A 24,827-nucleotide genomic window follows, 5' to 3' on the forward strand; every position below is an offset into this window, starting at 1 on the left:
AACCAGCTAATGCATATGTCATAAAATGGAAAGTTAAATTATATAAACCTCTCCAGAGAAGCCCAGGTGTATCGTGTACATTTAAACTATTAGGAAAGGTTGAACGACATTGACACGGGAACAGACATTATTTGAATATTCTGATAAACTCAAGTTGTAGTCCCTAAGGAAGAGTCCTTTATTTCCACAAGAACTGAAGGACCACCACCAGAGTTGTAGAAACAGTCACAGCTTCATTTCTCACGATATCATTTAGGATAAAACCCTGTAATCCCTTTTGATATTTCACAGTAGGAGTCTTGGTGTGGTTGGGGCATTCAGTACTTTCTTTTACAAGAAGTCAGTGAACACTCGAATTTGACTTACATGCATTACTTTACGTGATAAAAGGCATGGACAGCACTGAAAAATCATCTCAAACACCTGCTCTCCAGACACTCTCTTGTGCTTTGCAACTCAAAGGTATGGATGAAAGGATGGTGCTGGGCAGTTAAGATACACAGTGTGCAAAGTGAGCGTGTACCTAGATGGCAGTGTCGTCTAGAATTGCTGTGTTTCAGGACTTTTCCAGGCTGAGAAGCAATAAGTATGAAGTGCATGCTAAAAGCTATGCACATGGTCTTGCTTTAAAATACATACAGTGATTCCCTGAGAATTTGGTCTCAATGATGAAACCGTTTCCTTAAGATCTGGCAAGAGAATATTTAAAGACATTCTTTTAAAAGTCAGATAGATGGCCTTCAGTACTGTTTGAAAAACCCCCTTACATCATAAACATTAACATACAGACAAAACTTCAGTGCACCAGTTTCACCAGAACATAAATCTTTTTCCCTACATCAAGAAAGCATCCACTAGCTTGGAAGTCATTCTGGTTTTATAATGGAAGGCGACTGAAGCTCCAGGAAGTGGCTGGCTTTTCACAAAGAAATATACAATACACTAAGAAGTAAGTGATGTCAATACTATAAACTGTTGAATTATAAAGAATTGCTCTTAATAATGCTATATGCACAGTCCTCTCTACAGAAGTTCAGGTATACTGTATGCCATGTTGCAGCTTCCCACGGAGGCTAGAAGAAAGTACTGGACCCGCTGGAGCTGCACTTACATGGCGTTGTAAGCCGCCATGTGGATTCTGAACAGCAATCCTGGGTCCTCTCTAAGAGTAGCAGGTGCACTTAACCACTAAGCCATTTCTCTAGTAACCTGAGTTCTTCATGGGCACAAAACAACATCCTGATGGTACATGCTCATTAGTGTTTGGTCAGCCTTCAATATGTACTGAGTAATATTATAAAATATAGTACTAATGCTACTGTGAAAAGCATTTTACTGTGTTCTATGAAATATTAATATATAGCAAAAGCCTGAAGTGGAAATTTAAAGGCTCTCTGGAAAGCCAGTTGGATGGTGTTTTGCCGGGGCAAACACGTGAAGGAACATTTAGTTAAAGTGGACACAGGTGTAAGGCAGACTCATAAAGGAATATTTCGCTGAAGCAGACACAGGAGAAAGGATGTTCTGCTAACACAAGCACATGAAAGGACATGTAATGAAGGATTCTTTGCTAACTACATGGGTGTATTTGTCTGCCTTACATCGTGTAGTTGAGTTACATTTGTCGGGACTCCATAGTGAGAAGCGCACCAAAAAATCTTCTGGTGGTGTACTGCAGTTTCTTGCCACTTTGGTGGACTGGGGCTGATTGGATGGTCTTGCCAAGGCAAGATACATGCTGAGGAAAGGCATGTGGAGGACACATGATGTTTGGAGGGTATAAATAGGACTCCACAGAGTGACAGAGACAGAGCTGGGCTTGCTGGTACAGCTAGCTGTGCAATGCTTGTGGGTCTCCTGTCTTCGCTGATCTTTGCTTCCCTGAGAGAGGCCCAGACAAGAATCTCTCCTGCTGGTCCCTCCTGCTGACTCATGCTGAGGCTGAGGCCTGGCTGTCTCCACTAGGTAGTGTCACTTCTGTTGTTAACCCTTCTACCAAACTGGACTGTGGTGTATCTGTGAAGTGTTTGCAAGTGACTCGAGCTGCTGCTGTCTGCTGACCTAAGAGCCAAACTCTTAATTTCCAGAAAACATAGATGGGGGAGTTGACATCAGGATTAACTGTCGAACTTTTCCAAAGAATATCAACAACCACACCGTCAACAGGAGTTGGCAGCACACTTAGAGATTTAACTTAGATAATTTTAAGCGGTGCCCTGAGGATATGAACTAAGCAGAGTAACAGTGACTCACCACAGCAGACAAATATATAATGTTTAAAATTTGTTGTAATTTCCCCCTTCCTAAAATAGTTGTATTATTAAACTTTTCTTCTGAATTTTTGATGAGTAAATAGTTTAATAATGGACAAATTCAGTGTTGAGAATGTAAAAGCTGTGAAATATATTCATATTCATATATTCAACTCATGAGTTATACAAACTTTTATTAAAAGTCAGTTTTCACCTCAGGCATGACAAAGATTTCATTCATAAAAAGTATAATAATTCATTTTTGCCTCAACTGTGTCAGTTTGCGATGTCATCCTAGTTGTATACTAATACGATTTTTTTAACACAGAAAATTGTAATATAATCCTCTTTAGGGATACACAAACTTATCTGCATTTTTTTGTAATTATAACATAATTTTGTATCGTAACTTAATCTACCAATGAAGGCAAAGAAGTAATTATAAATGTATGAGTTTATAAATCCTCAGCTTTCCGAATTCCAATATTTCATGAATGAAGAAACAACACTCTAAAGGATTGCTAATCACACAGAACCATCTCTCGGTTTCTCAGGATTTACAGTTTTCCAGGGGTTTGGGTAGCGTGACTTTAATCTCCTGGAGGAACCACGGTCTCATTAGTTTTCAGGTTGCCAGTGGTTGGGGTAGGATTGGAATCTGGGCTCCCAGTGCTCCTTAGGCAGCCAGTTTCTCTAGCTTTCTTCCCAACATGTCTTTTCTTGTTCTATGGCACCATGGGCATTTTGCCACACACTGAAGACCAAATGAAACGTCGGTGTGTCATCTCACAGGACCGTTTATATCGACCACGGTTGGGGTGGGGATAACGTGGCCCATTACCGTTGTTCTCATATCCAAGGAAGCTTCGTTTTTTAAACTCTACCAGAAGCTGCTGACCTGTCTCCGAGCATCCTCGGGCTGCAGCACATACTTGGGAAGGTGAGAGCCCAGTGCCTCCTTTTCATTTAAATTATTATTTAATTCTTTTCCCTGTACCATCATCTCAGGCTCAGTATTCTGCCCCTTTCTGGAAACATATGCATAATCCTTAGCCTGAGCATCTGAACTCTAACCGTCAGTAACTTCCTAAATCACTCACGAGGCTTCAGATGTGTCATCGGTGTCATTGACAAGTGTGTTTTCTTCTTTTTTTTGGGGGGGGGGTGAAAGGTCAAGATTTTATTGTCTTCATAACAAAATCAGCTTAGAACTGGATCAGTTGGCCCTTTCTCTTCTTGTCACCTCCTAGTTCAAATGCTTGCATTTCTCAATGGCCAGCATCCTCTTAGATCTGCAGTTGGGCTCAACGCACTCCAGTCTCAGCACAATCTTCTTTGTAGTTTTAGCTTTTTTTGTCTGCCCGCTGTAGCCACTCTGTTTCTGTCATAACGCCGCTTTCCCTGGGCATACAAAGAATCCTTGCCCTTCTTGTACTGCGTCACCTTGTGGGGTTGGTGCTTCCCACATTTCTTGCAGAATGTCTGGCAGGTCTTAGGAACATTCACCATGTTTGCAGGAGTGCTATCAGCTCAGGAAGGACAAGTGTGTTTATATTTAGCAGAGCACTAAAACTCTGGACTTCTGTATACTCAGATGCCAGGTATAGTCTGCGAGCTCCCAGGATTTTTAACCCAAGGTCTTCGAAGGCTCTGGTGGGGCAGCCTTATGTAGCCCAAGAAGTAGGCTCGCTTGTATGGGACTCAAAAGCAACCTTGCCCAATATTGTTCTGTACACTTCAGAGTTTCTTAAAATAGCACAGCTCTTGTTGAGTGCCCTTACTACAGTGGAAAGAAAGGAATATTAGGAAACTTTGGGAGGTGATGCAAATAAATGTCCTTTCCCTTGGCTTTGGAAATAAGGTCAGGGGTAGTTACATGTGTTCGAACTCACCACATAGTGCACATTAAACATTTGCAATTCTTTATGTAACACGAGTCTCAGTGAAGCTATCAAAACAAACAGGAAAGCAGCTCGAGCTCTCAGAAGTTGACTGAAAAGACACAAGGCTGAAGCTGTGCTATCTGATCTCTCCACATGGATTCTTTACATTTTACCACAAATATGTTTGGAGGTGGAGGAGTCAGAAGGCTTGAGTTAATAGAACGATACGGACAAAGGTCTGTTAGTTTTTCTCAGAGGATCTATGCTCAAATCTCAGTCCTGCTTTCTATGCATTCTATGGAGTTGAAAAAGCTACTTTGACCTTGTCTGACTCCACAAAGTTGTGGAAAGTCAGTTTTATCTTGAGAAACTGTGAAATCCTGGTGAGATGATATATCTAAGTAGCAAAAATGAACAGTTGTACCTACATACTTCCCTGTGTCACAAACTAAAGTCATTCATGCACATCTCAGTGTTACCATATCTACTAATCTGCCATACCACTCACTAGAATTTAATATGAATAGTTTTGTATTCTGTCAATAGTCGTGATGATTAAGTCACTTGGCAATTTTACAGCCAATAACTCCCATTATATGTGCTAACGCTTTATCGTGTTCCCATCCACCCTTCTGCACTGAAAGTGAGATACTAGATGGGGGTGGGGGTGGGGAATAGGACTGGGTGGTAGACGAAAAGCTAAGGAAAATAAATATCCAGTGTCTGCTGAAAAATGTCCTTATTTAAAGTCACCAAATGTAAGACTAATGGGAGCTCTAAGAATGTCCAAGAACGTCCCAGGGGAGAGTCACCAGCTGGTCTTTGTCCTTAGTTAGACAAGAGCAGGGGTAGGGGGGAGTAGCTTACATTTCATTTGGTTAAGAGTAATGGAGGCAAGCAATGAAATCTAACTCCTAAGGAATCTTTCTTTCCAAATAAAAGAGTGACTTATTGCCTACCATGGCCTCTGTGAAGCCTTTAAGAAAATCCTATATGGCAAGCCTATATGAGAAAATACTAATACTTTTAGTCATTGTCTCTATAATAATCCCCTTCTAGGGAAGAAAACGAGCAATTACGAGCCTGTTACGCAACAGGTGTTTTCGCTTGTCTTCATTTAATCTTCACTGAGAATTACTTTTCCTACTTTATGGCTGAAGAGGCCAGCTCTGAGAGTTTTCTTTGCCTAAGGGTACTTAGCTAATGAAAAGCAGAGTCAGGATATACCATTGTGCTCGTTCCAGCCTGTTTCAGTAAAGCCTGGCCTCTGTCTTATCCTATGATTTAAGAGGTTCGAAAACCACGGTCAATTGGCGACATGACTTAGTTCTTCTTAAGCCAGTACATGCTAACCATGTAAACACTCATTTGGTGATGACAGCTAACAACTGAGTGAAGTACCTTCATTAGCCCTGTCTACACATGGTAGCTTAAGACTTAAGTTGAAGAACTCGCTTGGGATCAACATCTATTGGCTAAGGAGCCAAAATTTGAATCATGACGTCTGACATCATAGACCGTGCTTGAGCCACTACACAATAAAGACAGTCAACATGTATGGTTTTATTATTTAGTTTAATGTAGATTCTTTATATCTTCACAAATTTTATAGAAATGTAATAGTAATTGTATAATAATAGCAACAAGATCACTGAATTGTGGGTAGAAGGATTAAACAGAACAGTTTATTACCCAAGCATAATAAAGTCTCATGGTTGCCCTTTTAAAAGTTGAGTCTGTTAACACACTGAGTGATTACAATGTGTCTAGGCTTCCCAAGTTCTCTTGGTGGCATGCCCTAGGGACAGAAATAGATCAAAATCTATGCTAATGGAGCCCCTGTGAAGGTCTTTTAACCTCTGTGGGGAAGGGGCACATTTCGCTCTGGACCTACTATAGGCCTGCGAGATACCAGAGTATGTAGGGAAACCCAGACCGCAGGACATGTAATCTTCAGCACAGACTTTAGTATTAGTTTTCAGCAAGTCACAGATATTTAGAGGCAGAAAGAGCCCACTAAAATCATTGGGTGAGAACTCTTTATTTGACTGGGCAGGAATTTGAGGAACAGGCAAGGTTAAGTGCTCTTTCCAGGGTCAGTGAGCTAATTAGCAGGGCAATAAATCACTTTCATGAGTAGACCTTGCTTTTAGAGTGAACTCAGTCCCTTGTAGTCTACGTAGCTATAAAGAAGACCCAGGTAGCCAGACAAACCCCTGATATATCTGACGTAGATGTAGGCTAGGCAGATACAGTGCAAAGTCTTCAACATCCTGACCGTATCAGCAATCTTTAAAAGAGGCTTCTTTAAGACACATCATTACCAGTAACTAACATCTCTACCAACATTCCTACTAACATCTCTACATCCAAAATTTTCGGTTTAGCCACCACAAATACCCTAGTTTTTTCATCTCTCTCTCTCTCTGTGTGTGTATGTTAAGTATGTATATATTTGTGTGTGTATAAAATCAGATTCCTTAGATATAAGAGATATAATTATTTGACCCTGATCCTCTTTGTCGCACAAATTGCCAAAATGTGGATTGTTGAAACTCTTATATTTACATCATGAACTTTTACTGGAATGGTGAGTGTTGCAAAGCTTTTAGAAGACGTGGAACATGGTTTCACATGAGGCTGATTGTGAAAGTGCATTTGTCTCAACTTGTTAGACAGATCCATCTACAGATCCGAAGTTCTGCCTCCAGGGAATATGGTAAGAGCTCGGGATGAAAGGGAGACAGTGGTGAGCGAAAGCCATGCCCCGTGGTTAAGGCAGACCTGGAAAAAGCACACCCAACCACTGAGTCAGAGTCAACAGCAAACATCTTGTTCCCACATGATAACGTGAAACAGAAGGTGAACACATGACAAATGCTCATGACAGCATGGGCACACATCCCGACAAGACCAAAGAGCATTTCCACAAGGAAGAAAGACAATGGAAAGGCCACTTTATGGGGAAAACAAGAGTGAGATACACTGAGAGAGAAAAGCTAATTCTGATCCTCAGAGGATCAAGTAGTTTATACCATGCTCAAATTCCCCTGATCACTAAAACTCCAACAGTTTACTCTCTTAAAATAGTAACCAATTAGCACATTTGATGTTTTGTGACATGCTTTAGTGATGAAATTCTCCATTCAACAGTGTCTTTTCATTCTAAGAAATGACTGAACACAGTAGGATACCTAGTTAGAAAAATCTATCTAATATATGGTATGACAGAGATGTTTACTCTATGCCTACAGCAAGGAATCCACTATCTAGTAACTATTTTATGATTATACAGTAGTTGGGTTTCAAGGATCTTTCATGCCTATTTAACAGCAGTTATGCCTGAGTTTTCCTCGGAAGCATCCTCCACAATCCATCATTGAGATTTAGCAGCAGTGAAGTCTGATCTCAAGGAAGTAAATGCATTTATTCAGGGACACGCAAAAAGCATAGCATTTCCCTTCAAGAGTGTATTGAAGATGACAGTGTTTTGTTTTGCTTCGATGTTTCTTTTGTGCATTCACTGAAGCATATATTTTTCAGGACGATCTCCCTAAGTGACATGACTGATAATGTAGAGGTTCACTGTTCTGTGGTATATATGTTCACGTAGAGGTCATGTAGAGGTCAACATTGGCAGGTCTTCCTCAATCACTCTCCACTTTAGACAAGATCTAACACTGAACCTGAAGTTCAAATTCAGCTAAACTGTCTAGTCAGCAAGACTGGATCTTCCTGCCTTGGTCTTCCCAGCATTGAAGCTATAGGCATTTGACATGGATGCCGGAGATCAAAGTCATTTACTCAAGCCTACTCAGCAGGTACATTACTGACTTATCTCCTCGACCTCACAATGTAGCTTTTATTCAAATTCCTGAACATCTAGAAAGGCTGGTAGGAAACCCTTCAGCAACTCAGATATAGAACAAGATGAACAATATGTAAAATTACAGCTATATGTTGCAAATAATCTATCAGCTTATTAAATGTGTCAGTTTGGGCATCGTACTAAATAGTAACCCCCTTTGATTAACTCACAAGTCATGGTAACATCTATGTTAAACGTTAGTTAAGTAAGTTAAGTAAAATATACTCCTCCAATTTCTAGGAGAGAAAATTAGCAGATAAAGACAAACTGTACATAATTAATGAAAGTCATCCTGACTGAGAATCAGCTGTGACTGAACTGTTAGCTCCGTGCTCTGTTCTTTCCCAGGCTTTCGAGAAAAGTCGTTTTCAGGGAAACGTCATTCCATGAGAATCAATAAAAATAACTATCCAACAGCAGCTGCCAGGTTGTCAAAGAGTTTCTGGGTCTGCTGTGTTGAGTAGAACAAAAATCAAAAGCAAAAAACAAACAAACCAAAAACCACCCAAACCCCAGCTTAGCCCTTAATCTAAAAAACTCCTGAGGAAGGTCTTGTTTCCACTTAATAAAAAGTGGACTACAGGAGACAAGGAATGTAATGCTCCTAGAAGGTGCAGGGACCATGATTATGCTGGGCCACATGGAGAGTATTTTCCTCTCTAATATAGCCAGCTATCAACTAACATTTGTTAGGCCAAGATGTATCTTGTTTGATCTGATAAACTCATGGTGTGGGTTTCCATGAAGAGAATTCTCTGATGATAAAAACAAAAACCCTCAATAGAAACTGTATTAAACCAAGTAATGAACCCAACTTCTGAGGCAGCCTACTGAAGTATTCTTAGCCCTGACGACTCCATCACTTTTGACATTACCTGAAGGAATCATCTGTTGAAGTAAATTCCAAGCTGAAGGGGAAGACACGGCATGAGAATGCTGGATAAAGCAAAGCCATGCTGGCCTGAGGTAATGTGGGCTGACCGTGCACTGCCAGTGGGCAGAGCAGATGGTTCAAACAGATGATCTCAGGTGAGGGAGGTGGGTGTAATAGAAACTTCCATGAGCTGACTACAATTTACACAGTCACAATGTGTGTCATCTAACAAACATATTTTCAAACTCACCGTCTTTGCTTTTGAGACTGTGTCGCCAGTAGCTCAGGCTGACCTTGAAATGATAGTCCTCCAACCTTATCATCCTGAGTACTTGGAATACATGGATACCACGGTCCCTGGCTCCCATTTACAACTCAGCCAAATGTCTCAACAATCAAATAGAGCTCAATATATTAGAGTCACAAGAGAATTTGAACAACTAATAACTTTTATTATAATCCTATCTTCCTCCAAATAAATTATTATTTCCCGATTTTAGTAATTTTCAATATTTATCTCATCACTTCATAACCCTTATTTTGAATCATTGTTATGTGAGTAAAATTAAAATTTAAGACTTAACTACTATCATTAACTTTATTCCAATTAAATAAAGTCATGATTAGATGACTGGTAAGTTTTATCTCTTTAGTTTTGTTATTGTTCGTAGCCATAAAATACATAACCTTAGCATTTATGCCACAAATAAGAACTCTCTTTAAATTAAAGTAAAATTTAAATCTTTCAAAAATTAATCTATAATCAGTATTTTTGAAACTCACTGAAAATCACATGCTTGATAATTCAAAAACAATCGTCCATAAAAGAAAAGGACTGAGGCCTACCTTTTAAATATTTATTTATTGCATGTCTGTTAGTAGGTATGTGCAGGCACTGCAGAAGTATGTAGAAATATGAGGTATTCGACCTCATGTATAGAAGTGGAAGGACAACTTGTGGGAACTGGCTATTTCTTTTCACCCTTTGTTTCAGGTTGCGAGTCTTCTTAGCCAATGCTGAAATGTCAATGCCAATGTCCCGGAGGACATCTCCCCAGCCTGGTGAAACCCTTCCCACACAGTGTTAATGCACTGTTGGGCAAGCAGCTGGGGACAATGAAAAACACCTGACCTATGGCTTTTCAAACCATGAGTCTTTTTGTAAGGGAAGGTCACATATTGTCCATAAAGTAACAGAGAGCATCCCCTCTAGGACAAAGAGACTGGAAACAAGATATCTCCAGGAAAGTTCTAGTCTAAAATCTACTTCATAAACTTACTAGGATTCTACTGTACCATTTATTAAAAATAAAATATCATTTGAAAGATGGACTCTAAACAATTTGTACAATGCAAATATTTTTTGGACCCTGTTCCTGGTAGGGTTTGAGTAGCAGGAACAGTAGGGCCACCTCTATGTAAACGCTGGGGGTTGTTTCAATTAGGTCCTGTAGGAGGACCTAATTGAGGACTGACTGAAAGAGCAAGGATTGCTAGTGCAAACAATGCCAGCCAATCAGGAACTGCTGTTTAGAAGAGTTGCTTTCTCAGGACCAATGAAGGCATGGTGGAGGGTATTAAAGGAACTTTCCACAGTGCTGCTGAGTGCTGCAGCATTTCTCATCTGCTCCCCCATCTGTGTCCTTGACTCTGTACCAACTTGCTCCCAACCCCCAAGAGCAGGTAGGGTCCTGCAGAGAGCTATCCAGGGAACGGGCAACAGGTTTGATTGACAGGTATGCTGTCTTACTTAGAGGGTTATATTTCATAATATTAAGTAAACTAAACTTTAGGGGTTAAGAGATAAGAGCAGAAATCTATCCTGTGAGAAATATTTCAAACTAAATAATTCAATTTTAAAGTGTTAGTCACCAAAACTCTCCTCCCTCACAAAATATGACAGGAACCTCTTTCTACTTGGTGATCCTCTTTTAAATCCTATCTTCCTCAAAGTAAAGGTCTCTTGGGCTTTGGTAGAACTGCAAATATTGTAATAAGTCTTTCATGCCACTAATGTTTCTTGCTACAAACATGTAGTAAAGACATAAACGGGTTCCAACGTACCTATCCAAGGGCTCCTTGCCTGTGTGTTGTTGTGACATGTTTGTGACAAAAAAGCTACCTAAGAACTCTTGGTGAGGTGTCAAGCAAGGAAAGTTACAGTGACATCCCACAGACAGACACAGTTATCTTCATTTCATTCAACGCCATCTTTCGCATTAGTAATAATAAGAATAAGGCATGTGAGTGGAAGCAGTTACGAACTTTACCATCTATCAACGTTTAAAATAAATGAAGGTCCTACTTTGTGAAATGCGTGTCTTCATTTCAGAACCTGGTTTTACGCCTGTTTCTTAAGCCAGAGGCTTGCAAAATTACCGTAAATGACAAACGGTATTTATGAATATTCTATTTTCTGGGAAAGACTTTACTGACAAAATCGAAGAACTTTGACCCTTCATTAAGTACATAGATTTGCATTCACTTTCCACTTACATGAAGTAAAAAAAAGAAAAAAAAATAGCTTCTCGCAGAGGCAAGCAAAGCATTCATAGTCATATGGTTGCTAAGACATCTGTTGGCAAAATATCTGCTGTAAAAGATTGGGACCATCTAGTAATTCATACATTCTTTCTACCCTACACAGCTGTGGAGCAGCCCAGAAACAAAGGCAGATCTGGGCACTTGGATGAATACATTTGAAATCAACATGTTTCAGTCACTCTAAGATATGAGTGTTTCCACCTCAGGTTAAATGCTGTGTGCTTGGAGGAGAGAATATTACGACTGAGATGTTTACTGCAGAAGGAACTGTGGCTACAACTGTATTCAGAGCCTTTACGTGAGAGAACAATGCTAACGAAAGGAAAAACCACTGATCCAGATGCACAAGTCATCTAGATGCCAGAGTCTAACCATTTGCTCCTCTCTTACATCCACACCGTCTCATTTCTCACTCTGGGTGCCAAGACAAATATAGCAACATCAAGCTTCCTAAGGGCTCATGCTATTAAGCTGGAAATATTTAACTCGGTCTTATTCCACAATACCCAGTGAGGTTTTGGAGAGCACACAGCATAATATTCAATCTCTTTGGAACTACCAATAATGGTCAGGGCCAGAGGAGAGTTCATTCATTAATCAATGTAAGAGTGGGGAGACCCAATCCCAGGGAACAGGAAAAGAGAACTGCACGTCAAGAGCAATTTGAGCTCATTCATTTTGAGCTTGTACAATTTTTCATTTTTAACAATTTGGTAGAAATTCACTAATTTTCTTTTTTCCCATTTTCAAGAAAACACAACAGTATTTTTATGATAAGATCTAGTATTTTCAATGAACCAGATATTCTCAAATAATGTGAAGTGAGAAATGTCACTTTCCTACATAGGATTTATTAATATGTAATATACTATTTAAAATACCAATTCCGATGACAGAAATATTGCCTACTTACCTTAGATGTGTAAAGTTAGAAGATAAATGAGATACTATTAAGCTTTCAGTCTCTATCGACTGAGTAAATCAGATAAAACAGTTTCTTTTCTCTCAATAACTTTTACATACTTAGAAATCATTTCTGTATATTTCCTATTTTCATTTTTTTAAAACAGCTTTTTCTCCATTCATATCAATGAAGTTGGACCAATATTACAGTCACATACCTTTATCACATGATGCTTTTCTTGGAATATAGGGATCTTAAACATTTGGCACCAGTATGTCGTGCCTTTGTTTGGAATGGGGACCTGTCTTAAGAAAAAGGGGAAGAAAATAAAAAGTCACATTTGGTTGACATGGCAATAAATTCAATAACATGAGCAAACAGTCTCTTACAGACTTTCAGTTAGCTCACCATTTTGTTTAAAAGCAGAAAAGGAAAAGAAAATGAAAGAAAGAGAGAGAAAGAAAGAATAAAGAAGAAAGGAAGGAGAGAAAGAAAGAAAAGAAAGAAAGAAAGAAAGAAACAAAGAAACAAAGAAAGAAAGGAAGAGGGAACTTACGTTTTGATTTACCAGATCAAAGTATGGTAAGACTGTAGACAACACATTGGCTTTCTCGGGATTCAGTAACCGCAGACTCTTCGTGCCCCTATTTGAGTCATGGTACTTGGGACCAGATTCTCCAGGATCTTCATGGTGGTAGGCCCAGATAACTCTCACTGTGCTATCCTGGTAATCAGACATGGGAATGTTATCTCTCACAACAGCACTTTCCTTACCTGTAACGTCTATTTACAGAACTCTCTTTAAAGCAGCACATAAGAATGAAGAAATAAGGATAAAGATATTTAGAGTATCCAGGGAGTTGATTACTACCCCCCACAAAAGCCTAAAATTGACAAAGTACTAGTGAAACTGACCAAAATAAAGAATGGAAATACTCAAATTAATAAAATTAGAGCTTAAAAGGGAGAATGACATCAAAATACAATCCAGAAACTCATTTAAGAATCCCTTGAAGACTGATATTCAAAAAATGGAAAATTTAGAAGAAATGATAGATTTCTAAAAATACATGTGTTGTGTAGCAATTTCATCTAGAATAAAACTTTCCATCTTTGATGGACATTATATAAAGGACAGGGTTTCTAAGTGTGGTAAAACATTCTATCCTGAAAGTAATTCCCTTTAACTCCAGAAGTAAACAATGCAACAACCTCAGGAAGTTCCTGAAACTGACCAGATATACTAGGCTCCTCATTCCTAAATGTATATAAACTCTAAGGACTTCTAAGAGGCACACTCAGACAAGAAGAACCTCTGAGAATACTTTCTAATCAGCTGAGCCACTTCAAAGACTTAGACAAGCTGAGCTGTCTAGAAGAGACTCAGACCCCATCTGCCCATATATCTGAAAAAAGCAGAGGCCAGTTGAACTGATTAAAAGCAAGAGGACAACCTCCTGAGCTGCCTGCAAGTTGTCCAGTGTATTCCAAGTAAGCTGTGACACATGTTGAGGTGAGCTTTAACTAATGTAGCTGCTTGAGTAATTCAGTTCCTGTAAGTACCCTCTAATCCATATTCATGTTAATAATTCCAATAAAATGCATTGACTCACCAAGTTTGACTTTGGTACTATCTTAAATCCATTGCTAGTTCTTGTCAGGTGAGTAGATGCTTGTTTGTGTCTACTCATGGGTGTTGCACAAAAACATGACCAACCCAAATTAAACTAAGAGAATATAAATGATTTAGGCATATGTATAACAACCAACAAGATTTAAATAGTAATGTGACAACAAAAAGCTTGTGACTAAATGAATTCATTGCCAAACTCTACCAAACTATTTTTCATATTGAATATATAGGCACAAATCCTCATAAAAATTCTATCAAACCAAACTCAAAAACACATTGCAAAGATCATACTCCACGATTCAGTTTACTCATTCCCAGCTTGTGATGGCTATTCCTAGTTGTCACTTCACTACAGCTGGAATGAGCTACAATGCAGAAATGGAGGGCACACCTGTGATCCAGATTTCGAAGTTAGAAGACACAGGTGTCAGACCTGGATCCTGAGGCCTAGTGGCCATGAAAAGTTTAGGCCCAGGCAAAGTAGTACATGCCTTTAATCCCAAGACACTGAGGCAAGCAGATCTCAGCTTAAGGTCAGCCTGGGACAAAGCAAGTTCCAGATCCATGTATGGTCTTTAATTCAGACCACCTTTTTTTTTTTTTTTTTCTTGGTTCTTTTTTTTTTTTTTTTTTTTCCGGAGCTGGGGACCGAACCCAGGGCCTTGCGCTTCCTAGGTAAGCGCTCTACCACTGAGCTAAATCCCCAGCCAATTCAGACCACCTTTAATCTGGGCCATACCTTTTGCTGGAGGCCTACATAAGGACATTAGAAGAAGGAAGTTCCACTCTTTTTTGTCTGCTCGTACATGCTAGCCAACACATCTGTTGGAACCTTCTTCAGGATTCCAGCTTATAAAGAAGACCAACTGAAATAACCAGCCTTGTGGGACCGAACAACTACTAGCTTCTTGGACTTCACAGGGTTGGGTTAGTTGGACTGCAGACTGTAAGTCATTACAATATTCCATAATTTCTGTGACTCTAGAGAACCATGATTAATACACAGCTTGTAAGGTTGGTGCAATATATACAACCCAGTAAACATCATACAGCCCATAGATGCAAGAACAGAAAGCATCTAATCATACTAATCAGGTCAGAATAGACCTTCCATAAAGTTCAATATTCCTTCATGGCAGAAGCCCTGTAGATACCAGGAATGGAAGGAATGTGTCTCAACCAAATAAAGGTCGTATATAGCAAAACTGTAACCAACACACAACATAAAGGAAACCTGAGAACATTCTCTAAAGTCTAGAATGAGAAAAATGTGCCTACGTGACCTTTATTCACTGTAGCCTTCATTAGAACACTGAGAAGGAAATAACATTGTACAAGCAAGAGATAAATAATCAAAATTATTGGTATTTGCTGATGACATGTTCCTATAATTTAAACACACCAAAGATTCCAACAGTAAATTCTTATACCTAATAAACACAAAGGGCAAAGTTGCAGAAAATAAAGTCCATACACAATTATCACTAGCTTTTCTATATGTCAAGAATAAATTTATTGACTATGAGATTAGGGAAAAGAATCATTTGCAATGGTTTCAAATATAAAAAATACTTAGGAATAAAACTAAGCAAGGAGGTGAAAGACATCAACAGTCAAAACTTTAAGGCAATAAAGAAAGAAATTGAGAAAGCCATTGGAAGATGCAAAGGCCTTCCATACCATGGGTTGGTAAAATTAATATTAAGCATGCATGTAAGTCAATAGCGTGAAGCACTTAGGAATAAATCCACAAAGCTACTGACACCTACTTTTAAACAATGTTCTTAGAGCACACACTGCAGACGAAACAACATCCTTAACAATTAAGGGAAGCTGGACTTCCACATGAAGAAAAAAATTAATAGTTCATCCTGATCAGAAAATTGATCCAGAATGGATCAAATATTGGCCAGATGTAAGACCGGAAACGTCAAAACTGCTATGGGAATACACAAGTAAAAGTCTAGGCCTAGGCAAGGGCTGTTTTTAAATAGAACTGTAAATGATTTCAAAATTGGAAAATGGATGACAGGACATCAGACAGAACCTGTACCTTGAAAGAAACAATTGCCTGTCTGACGATGCAATGGGAAAAAGTCTCACTCATCAGAAAGCAGAATAGAGGCTTTGGTGCATAAAGAACTACAAAAATGGGGGTTGGGGATTTAGCTCAGTGGTAGAGCGCTTGCCTAGGAAGCGCAAGGCCCTGGGTTCGGTCCCCAGCTCCGAAAAAAAAAAAAAAAAGAACCAAAAAAAAAAAGAACTACAAAAATTAGTCACCAAATCTCCAAATCAGCCACACATCAAATCAGCCATCAGACAGAATAGTCTGTTCTCAGAATAAATACAAAAGACCAACAAGTACTTGAAACCAGAGTTTCAGATCCTTTGCCAGTTAGAGAATTTCAAATTAAACTTTGAGATCTTTGGGAGTGTCCTTGGTGCCACTTTGATTAAAGAATCAGGGGTTGGGGATTTAGCTCAGTGGTAGAGCGCTTGCCTAGCAAGCAGAAGGCCCTGGGTTTGGTCCCCAGCTCCGAAAAAAAAGAAAAAAGAAAAAAAAAAAAAGAATCAACTACATGTGACCCAGTCCAGACAATGGAGTTTTACTTAGTGGTATAAGAGGTCTATAGTAATAGGTTTCCATATGGCCCCCAGTGGCTCCTAATGCTAATTGTCCCTCCCCACATTCCTTCCCTTACTCCTCTCTTCTTTCCCTTCTCATCTTGAGATTCCATTTCTCAGTCAGAACAGCCATCACCAAGAAAACCAATAACAATACCGTTGAGGGTATGAGAAAATCCAGCCCTTAATCCACTGCTGACGGGAGTGCAGACATGTGCGGCCACCTTGAAAGTCAGTGTGGAGTTTGTCCAAAAAGTGGACAAACAGAACCATTCCTATTCTACTCTTGAATATCCCTAAAGGACTCTATATCCTGCTACAGAGACTCTCACCTATAGATGCTCATTTCTAGTCTATTCAAAATAGCAAGGAGATAAAATCAGCTTAGACGTCCATCAACTGATGAATGGTAAGGAAAATGTACTTACATAGAATAGGACATTACATGGCTGTTTATAAAAGGAAACTGTGGTATTTTCAGGAAAACTGATGCAACCCAAAATCACCATGTTGAACAAAATGAACCAGACTCAGAAGTCATATGTATGTTTTCTGTAGTAAGTAGATCTCAAGTTTAAATTATATATGTATATATGTCTTCGTAGACTTGAAACTAGACTGGGTTTCATGAGAGAGCTGGACAAAGTCTTCAAGGCAAGGGAAAGACAGATAACAAAGCAGAAAAAAAACTATCAAGAGGAAGAAAAGAATGAATTAGCAAGAGGAGGGCAGGGGAGGGCAGTGGGAGAGGGGAGCAAACAGCCAAGTATAATAACACATTTGTATGAAAATGCTGCAGTTAAATCTGCTACTTTGTATGCTAACTTAAAAATAAATTTAACATGAAAGACACTTTTTAAAAATACTAAATGGCCCTAAGACCATTTTCCACAATAGATTTTTCCTATCGTGGATTTACAGAAAGTGCAGATACAGAAGAAGCCAGTTCTACGTCCAGACTTGTTTACTTTCCATCTCAAATCTGTACGCGGTATGAAATCCCGGGAATTTCCAGGGGGAAGCCAGTGAAACTGGCTTTGTCTGAACTGAGGAGAGAACCTGCCTGAGGGGGCTGTAGGATGGGAAGGGAAGACTTTGTAGGAGCCTGGGAAAAATGACTGAGTACTTCCGCAAATAAAGGGGTTTGCCAGCTCCTTCAAATGAAAATCCTGAGAATAAATAATAAAGAGGAAGCTACTTGCTTTAAGTGTTCTCTTTGCTCTACCGTACGATGACTACAGTAGTTTCCCAATGATTACGCTATGTGTTCCATGAAAAGCGGTGCAACCTGTTCACGTGTGTTTTTCCTCCTTGGCTCCTCATGTTGAATGGAAACCAGAATTACTTTGGAGTTTTCATATTATTTTTTGAAGCTTTAGTGAATTAAATAATAAGGTTTATCATTCTATCAAAATGAAATGGCATAAGCAGCCTGTGGAAAGTCTCACAGGAGTATATATCCTCTAGAGATTCGATTTGCATATTCATGGAGATAATTTTTGTATCAGATCTTAAAATAAGAAACCTCATATAGCATGCCAATAGGTGATTATAATCAACTGACTATTCATCTGGATTTTAGAAATTTACAAAGACAGACCGGTTACAGATCAGATGAATTGCCCCCTCGCATTCAGCACCATGATTATCTTTTGTGCAATACAGTTCTTCAACCCTTATTATCTATTTTCAAACTTTATAGGGAAAAAGCTAAGGATGTACTTTCATTTCTTTTAAATCAACAGCCTTCGAAGAGATTTTCAAAATGTTAAATTTGCATATAAATTCGCTGAATGAAACTTATGGTTTTAACATCGTGGGTGTTGGGCTGGAGAGATGGCTCAGCCGTTAAAGGCTAGGCTCGTTAAAGGCTAGGCTCACAACCAAAAACATCGTGGGTGTTTGTCAAGTTTGTAGAGCGTTCGAGAAATTCCTGAGGATCGTGTGACTTTGGTTATACTGTGTTTCAGTAGCTCCTCCTCCCATTGTATCAAATACTTCTCACGTGAAAACACACATGGCCTGGGAGAGTCAACACTCTCCCATGTCTTACCGTGAGACTCTTGTCATTGGCATCACACGTGTGCAGGTCTCTGCTAAACTCAATCACTGTGTGAGTACTGTTCTCCATGGCATAATCTAAGTGGTAATCTTGCTGGGCATCTTTTTCCAACTCCTTGTCTGCATTTGTGAAATAGTCCTGTGGAAAAGAGGAAGAAAAAAAGAACGAAGATCAGGATATTTAAAATATATATTCTTGAATATGAAAAGAACTTAAGAGAGTTTAAAGAACCTTTCAAAGCCCATTCTTGGTTTGTTATTATAATACCCTTTATGTAAACCCACGTTTTGAATCCTGGGACTTCCTAATGGACCTGATTATTACATATTGAGAGTCGATGGTCTAGGAAACCAGTCTACATTTAAACAACTGGCCTGCGAACAAGCAGCGGAGATCCATGCTACCCTCAAAACATCAGAAATGAACGCCTATTTGAGGTCCTTGTGTGTACAAATGAAAAGGGGAGTCAGGCACAGTGTAATGTATCCCTCCAAGAGAGTCAGCAGCAAAGCCAGAGCCAACCCCGAGCTCAGCCCCCTCTGCTTTTTTGACCTCCTACGGCTTCCGTCATTCATAACTCCAGCAGTGCGGGGAGTCACTGGTAATCTCACAACGAACTTCAACAGCACATGCTCATTACAACGCAACGCACAATAAACCAAGAAAAGAAATGACTAAATTATGAGGTATTGACAACTGAAAAAAATCTAGTTCTGTGTGTTGTTTCTGGGATGCAGACAGGAACAGTAAAGGGGGCATGGGCTTGAAGGCAAATGACCGGAATTGGACTTGCAGTTATCCTGATGAATGGCCTTAGACTGTATTAGAAATCAAAATTCTGAGATCTTTGGAGGAGAGCAAAGTGGGGATAGCTTGTAATTTTGTTGTAGATTTTGAAATAGTCTATAGCTTACCATACTAAAAAGGACCAAACTAAGGTGTTCATTTTTATTGCTTAATGAAAATAGTTTTCTATATAGTTATATAATAGTTTGTATACAGTTTAATAATGCTTTTCAAATTCTAATGTATTATATTTTTGAAAAGAATCGTGTTGCATTAGAATATGCATGCCATAGCATAACTTTGATGACTATAACTGACCTTAAATTATATCTGAAGAATTGATGGCTGTGCTAGACGCAGAAAACACAAGAGACGCCTTTAACTACATCTGAGAGAGTCACTTGAGTGGCCCTTGGCAAGTTTATTCTCAGTAACATAGTTATCAAATGTGTGGAAGTTGACACCCAAGGTCTAGATATGCAAGGTCGTTTTTAATGCAAGAATGCCTCAGATAATTGACAACAAACGGAGTCTAACTAGCTTTTATTTATGTCACATTCTGGTAGTGGGTGACAATTGCAACCTGTGCTATGCTCCAGGGTCTGCTGCAGCATGCTAGATGTACAACAAATCAAGACGGAATCATTTTCCCATTGTAAACAACACTGAAGCAAGGAGTGCAGGATCATCCAGCTGGAAATGTTGACTGCTGTTAGCCAGAGCTCACAGGATGTATGGCCTTCTTCCCAGTGGTGCCTACTGCTGGACTCTGGTGGATCCATTTGTTGTATTAATTTTCCCTGCCTGTAGAAACTCATTACATCAGTTTTGACATAAAAGATTCCCTATATGTGTTAAACAGGAGGGCTGACTGTTTTTTCTGAGAACTGATATTATGAACATGAAAACAATTTGGATGGCGAATCCTGTGCTGATGCCTGTGTATCTACTGGTCTCAATTGCACAGATCTGAGCCCTACAGTGACACCCCAAGGCCTGTGGGAAGAAGGGACTGGGAACAGTTGTGCCTTTACACTTGACCCATGTCTTGTTATGTTCTTCATATAACTATGCGAACAAAATCAATACAACACAAACCATGATCAGTTCGAAGAGTAGAATAATTATCCTGATCTTTCAAGTGTTTTCCAAGCCTATATTTGTAGAAAATAACCATCCTGCTTGCCAAGTTTCCATTCATCTCATTCCTGCTCACCAAATACTAACTCCTATTATCTACTCTTCTCTGGCTTCTCAAAAAAATAAGCTATGAATTAGGGGGAGAAGCCTCACATATCTATCACTGTAGACCCCTCACTCTGTCACAGATAAATTGATACTAAGTATATAAGTCTGTAGGTATGTGTATGTATGTATATATGTCTATATGTGTATGTATGTATGTATGTATGATGGATATTTTGGTACCATGTGCTAGGCAAGTGCTCTATTATGAAGGCATGTCCCCAGTACTCTTTTTAGAATTTTTCCTTTTTTTTGCAATAGTTTTACTAAGTTGCCAAGGGTGGGTTTGAATTTATTCTGCAGCCCAGGATGGTATTGAATTTGAAGTTGTAATCCGCCTGACTCGGCTTCCCAAAAAGCTGGAATTGAAGGTCTATGTAATCTTTAATGTTTAGGAAAGTCTGGGGTGAACTTTTGTGTGGTGGCATTCATCTGTGGAAGCAGCACGCAGAAGAATGAAACAAGAAGATTCTTGGGGAGTTCAGGACCTAAGGAACACTGTCTAAAAGAGGCAGATAGTTTCAACATTGGTGAAGCAAAATATGGATGAATGTTATTAATATTAAATTGATTCATAAAATAATTGAGCCACATAATGATTTTCCCCCGATTTCCCCATTTTAGAGGCTTACTTATCAGGTATCCAAATGATGTTATCGCATATATATTTAGTTCAGATCATCAATGGCTGAAGGTCTACATGGCTCCAGGCCTCCCAACCACAGGCATCTTTAGAAGATGTCAACATTTTCCGACCTTCACCCTGTGTCTTCTCTCTCACAGTGGAAATTCCAGCCACCATACTTGAGGGCTCTTTCCTTACCTTCTATCTATCCTAGAAAACATCAACTTATATAAATCATAAATCATAAAATCTACATCTAAAAGAAACATATAGAATAGGTGGAATAAAAGTGAATATAAATAAAATACAGAGGAAAAGTCACATCGGATTGTGCAGACATTCAACATCTATGTCGTGCACTTCTTAATGAAAAAATTGGAAAACTTTAGACAAAAATAAAGAGACGTAAGCCAATAAAAGTCACTCAGGAGAATGGACAATCAAAGTGGTCTCATAAGTGAAATGCCTTCCTACCAAAGCACTTGAAACTTTATCAAATGTCTTAAGGAAACTAGTTGAAGTAGAAATTTCTGGTTTCTTCGGAGACTTGGTTGTATCAGGTGATGCTTTTCTGGACACTGTCTTATGAGAGGATATTTTGCTGAGAACAGACACGTGATATTTTTCTGGAGGTTGACTGGAAAGGGGGCACCTGTGCTATGGTAGAGCAGACATGGGATGTTTGGAAAGTATAGTCCAACAGACAGTGGACAATGCTGTGGCCTTGAATTGCCTTGCCACTCTTTGCTGGTCTTCGTTGGGCTTTGCTGACGCTGGTCTTCACTGATGATTCTGTGGCATTCATTCACCTTGCCTTCGCAGACTTTGTAGAGAGAAATGCACCAGTGAACTCCTCACGATATTCTGGTGGCTCCTTGTCACTTCTGCAGACTTGGGCCGATGGGCAGAGACTTGCAGTTTCTTTTGGATCAAACTGCCCTTGCTGGGTTGTTAATACTGTTTGTGAATGGATTGAACTGCCCTTGCTGATTTGTGTGCACTGAACTGCTGATATCCTCAAATCACAGACTGCATTTGCTTCAAAGAACTATTTCTAAACAGGCCCATGTCATCTTTTACCCTATTAACCTTTCCTTTCTACTACCTCTGGTAGATAATAGCCTAGAAGGGAGGTTAAAGCATTCAAGAACCCTTATTAAAGTACATTTAAAAAAAATAAGCCTATAGGTGGCACCCAACGTGGGTGCCGATGCTTCCTAAACTTTCCTCGAAAGACATTTTAAAATATTGCAAATTGATATTTCTCCTAGAACTAGGTATATATCTTCATAAAAGTAAAGACGGGAATAATTTGAAAACAATAATGAGTAATGACTGCAGTCACAGGCTGCAATATTAAAATAATATATCATATATATTTAGACGAGTCAACAAAAGTAAAACGGTCATTTAAATGTCCTATAAAAAGTCTAATCCGGCACTCTGCACACATCTCTGACGCCAGAGGAAAACACCAAAAGCCATCTGGAACCCTAAAGCTCCCGGAAAGGCGGCGCAGATCTTCCTGGTTGCTGCCGCTGCAGAGAGCTCATAAGCAAACCCCCACGAGGAAACTTGAGCCTCGGGACCACAGGTAAGACCAACTTTTCTGCCGCAAGTGACCTGCCTGGTGAACTCAAGACACAGGCCCACAGGAACAGCTGAAGACCTGTAGATAGGAAAAACTATACGCCCGAAAGCAGAACACTCTGTCCCCATAACTGGCTGAAAGAAAACAGGAAAACAGGTCTACAGCACTCCCGACACACAGGCTTATAGGACAGTCTAACCACTGTCAGAAATAGCAGAACAAAGTAACACTAGAGATAATCTGATGGCGAGAGGCAAGCGCAGGAACCCAAGCAACAGAAACCAAGACTACATGGCATCATCGGAGCCCAATTCTCCCACCAAAGCAAACACGGAATATCCAAACACACCAGAAAAGCAAGATCTAGTTTCAAAATCATATCTGATCATGATGCTGGGAACTTCAAGAAAGACACGAAGAACTCCCTTAGAGAACAAGTAGAAGCCTAGAGAGAGGAATTGAAAAAAATCCCTGAAAGAATTCCAGGAAATCATAAATAAACAAGTAGAAGCCCATAGAGAGGAGTCACAAAAATCCCTGAAAGAATTCCAGGAAAACACAATCAAACAGTTGAAGGAATTAAAAATGGAAATAGAAGCAATCAAGAAAGAACACATGGAAACAACCCTGGATATAGAAAACCAAAAGAAGAGACAAGGAACTGTAGATTCAAGCTTCACCAACAGAATACAAGAGATGGAAGAGAGAATCTCAGGAGCAGAAGATTCCTTAGAAATCATTGACTCAACTGTCAAAGATAATGTAAAGCGGAAAAAGCTACTGGTCCAAAACATACAGGAAATCCAGGACTCAATGAGAAGATCAAACCTAAGGATAATAGGTATAGAAGAGAGTGAAGACTCCCAGCTCAAAGGACCAGTAAATATCTTCAACAAAATCATAGAAGAAAACTTCCCTAACCTAAAAAAAGAGATACCCATAGGCATACAAGAAGCCTACAGAACTCCAAATAGATTGGACCAGAAAAGAAACACCTCCCGTCACATAATAGTCAAAACAGCAAACGCACAAAATAAAGAAAGAATATTAAAAGCAGTAAGGGAAAAAGGTCAAGTAACATATAAAGGCAGACCTATCAGAATCACACCAGACTTTTCGCCAGAAACTATGAAGGCCAGAAGATCCTGGACTGATGTCATACAGACCCTAAGAGAACACAAATGCCAGCCCAGGTTACTGTATCCTGCAAAACTCTCAATTAACATAGATGGACAAAACCAAATTTACACAATATCTTTCTACAAATCCAGCACTACAAAGGATAATAAATGGTAAAACCCAACATAAGGAGGCAAGCTATACCCTAGAAGAAGCAAGAAACTAATCGTCTTGGCAACAAAACAAAGAGAAGAAAAGCACACAAACATAACCTCATATCCAAATATGAATATAACAGGAAGTAATAATCACTATTCCTTAATATCTCTCAACATCAATGGCCTCAACTCCCCAATAAAAAGACATAGATTAACAAACTGGATACGCATTGAGGACCCTGCATTCTGCTGCCTACAGGAAACACACCTCAGAGACAAAGACAGACACTACCTCAGAGTGAAAGGCTGGAAAACAACTTTCCAAACAAATGGTCAGAAGAAGCAAGCTGGAGTAGCCATTCTAATATCAAATAAAATCAATTTTCAACTAAAATTCATCAAAAAAGATAAGGAAGGACACTTCATATTCATCAAAGGAAAAATCCACCAAGATGAACACTCAATCCTAAATATCTCTGCCCCAAATACAAGGGCACCTACATACGTAAAAGAAACCTTACTAAAGCTCAAAACACACATTGCACCTCACACAATAATAGTAGGAGATTTCAACACCCCACTCTCATCAATGGACAGACCATGGAAACAGAAATTGAACAGAGACGTAGACAGACTAAGAGAAGTCATGAGCCAAATG

General features: G+C 39.3%; 1 protein-coding gene and 1 pseudogene across 1 annotated transcript in view; both read right to left on the reverse strand.

Annotated features, from left to right (window-relative positions):
* The window catches only part of Moxd1 (monooxygenase, DBH-like 1), an 86,407-nt gene that overhangs the window by 40,809 nt on the left and 20,771 nt on the right, over positions 1-24,827 (reverse strand). The window contains 3 exon segments of the mRNA NM_001427764.1: positions 12,543-12,626; positions 12,882-13,049; positions 18,637-18,783. Of these exon segments, the coding sequence (NP_001414693.1) occupies positions 12,543-12,626; positions 12,882-13,049; positions 18,637-18,783 (399 nt within the window).
* On the reverse strand, positions 3,419-3,826 carry Rpl36a-ps17 (ribosomal protein L36A, pseudogene 17; annotated as a pseudogene).

Source organism: Rattus norvegicus, chromosome 1 (genome assembly GCF_021556685.1).
Source record: "Rattus norvegicus strain SHRSP/BbbUtx chromosome 1, alternate assembly SHRSP_T2T, whole genome shotgun sequence".
NCBI classification, from domain to species: domain Eukaryota; kingdom Metazoa; phylum Chordata; class Mammalia; order Rodentia; family Muridae; genus Rattus; species Rattus norvegicus.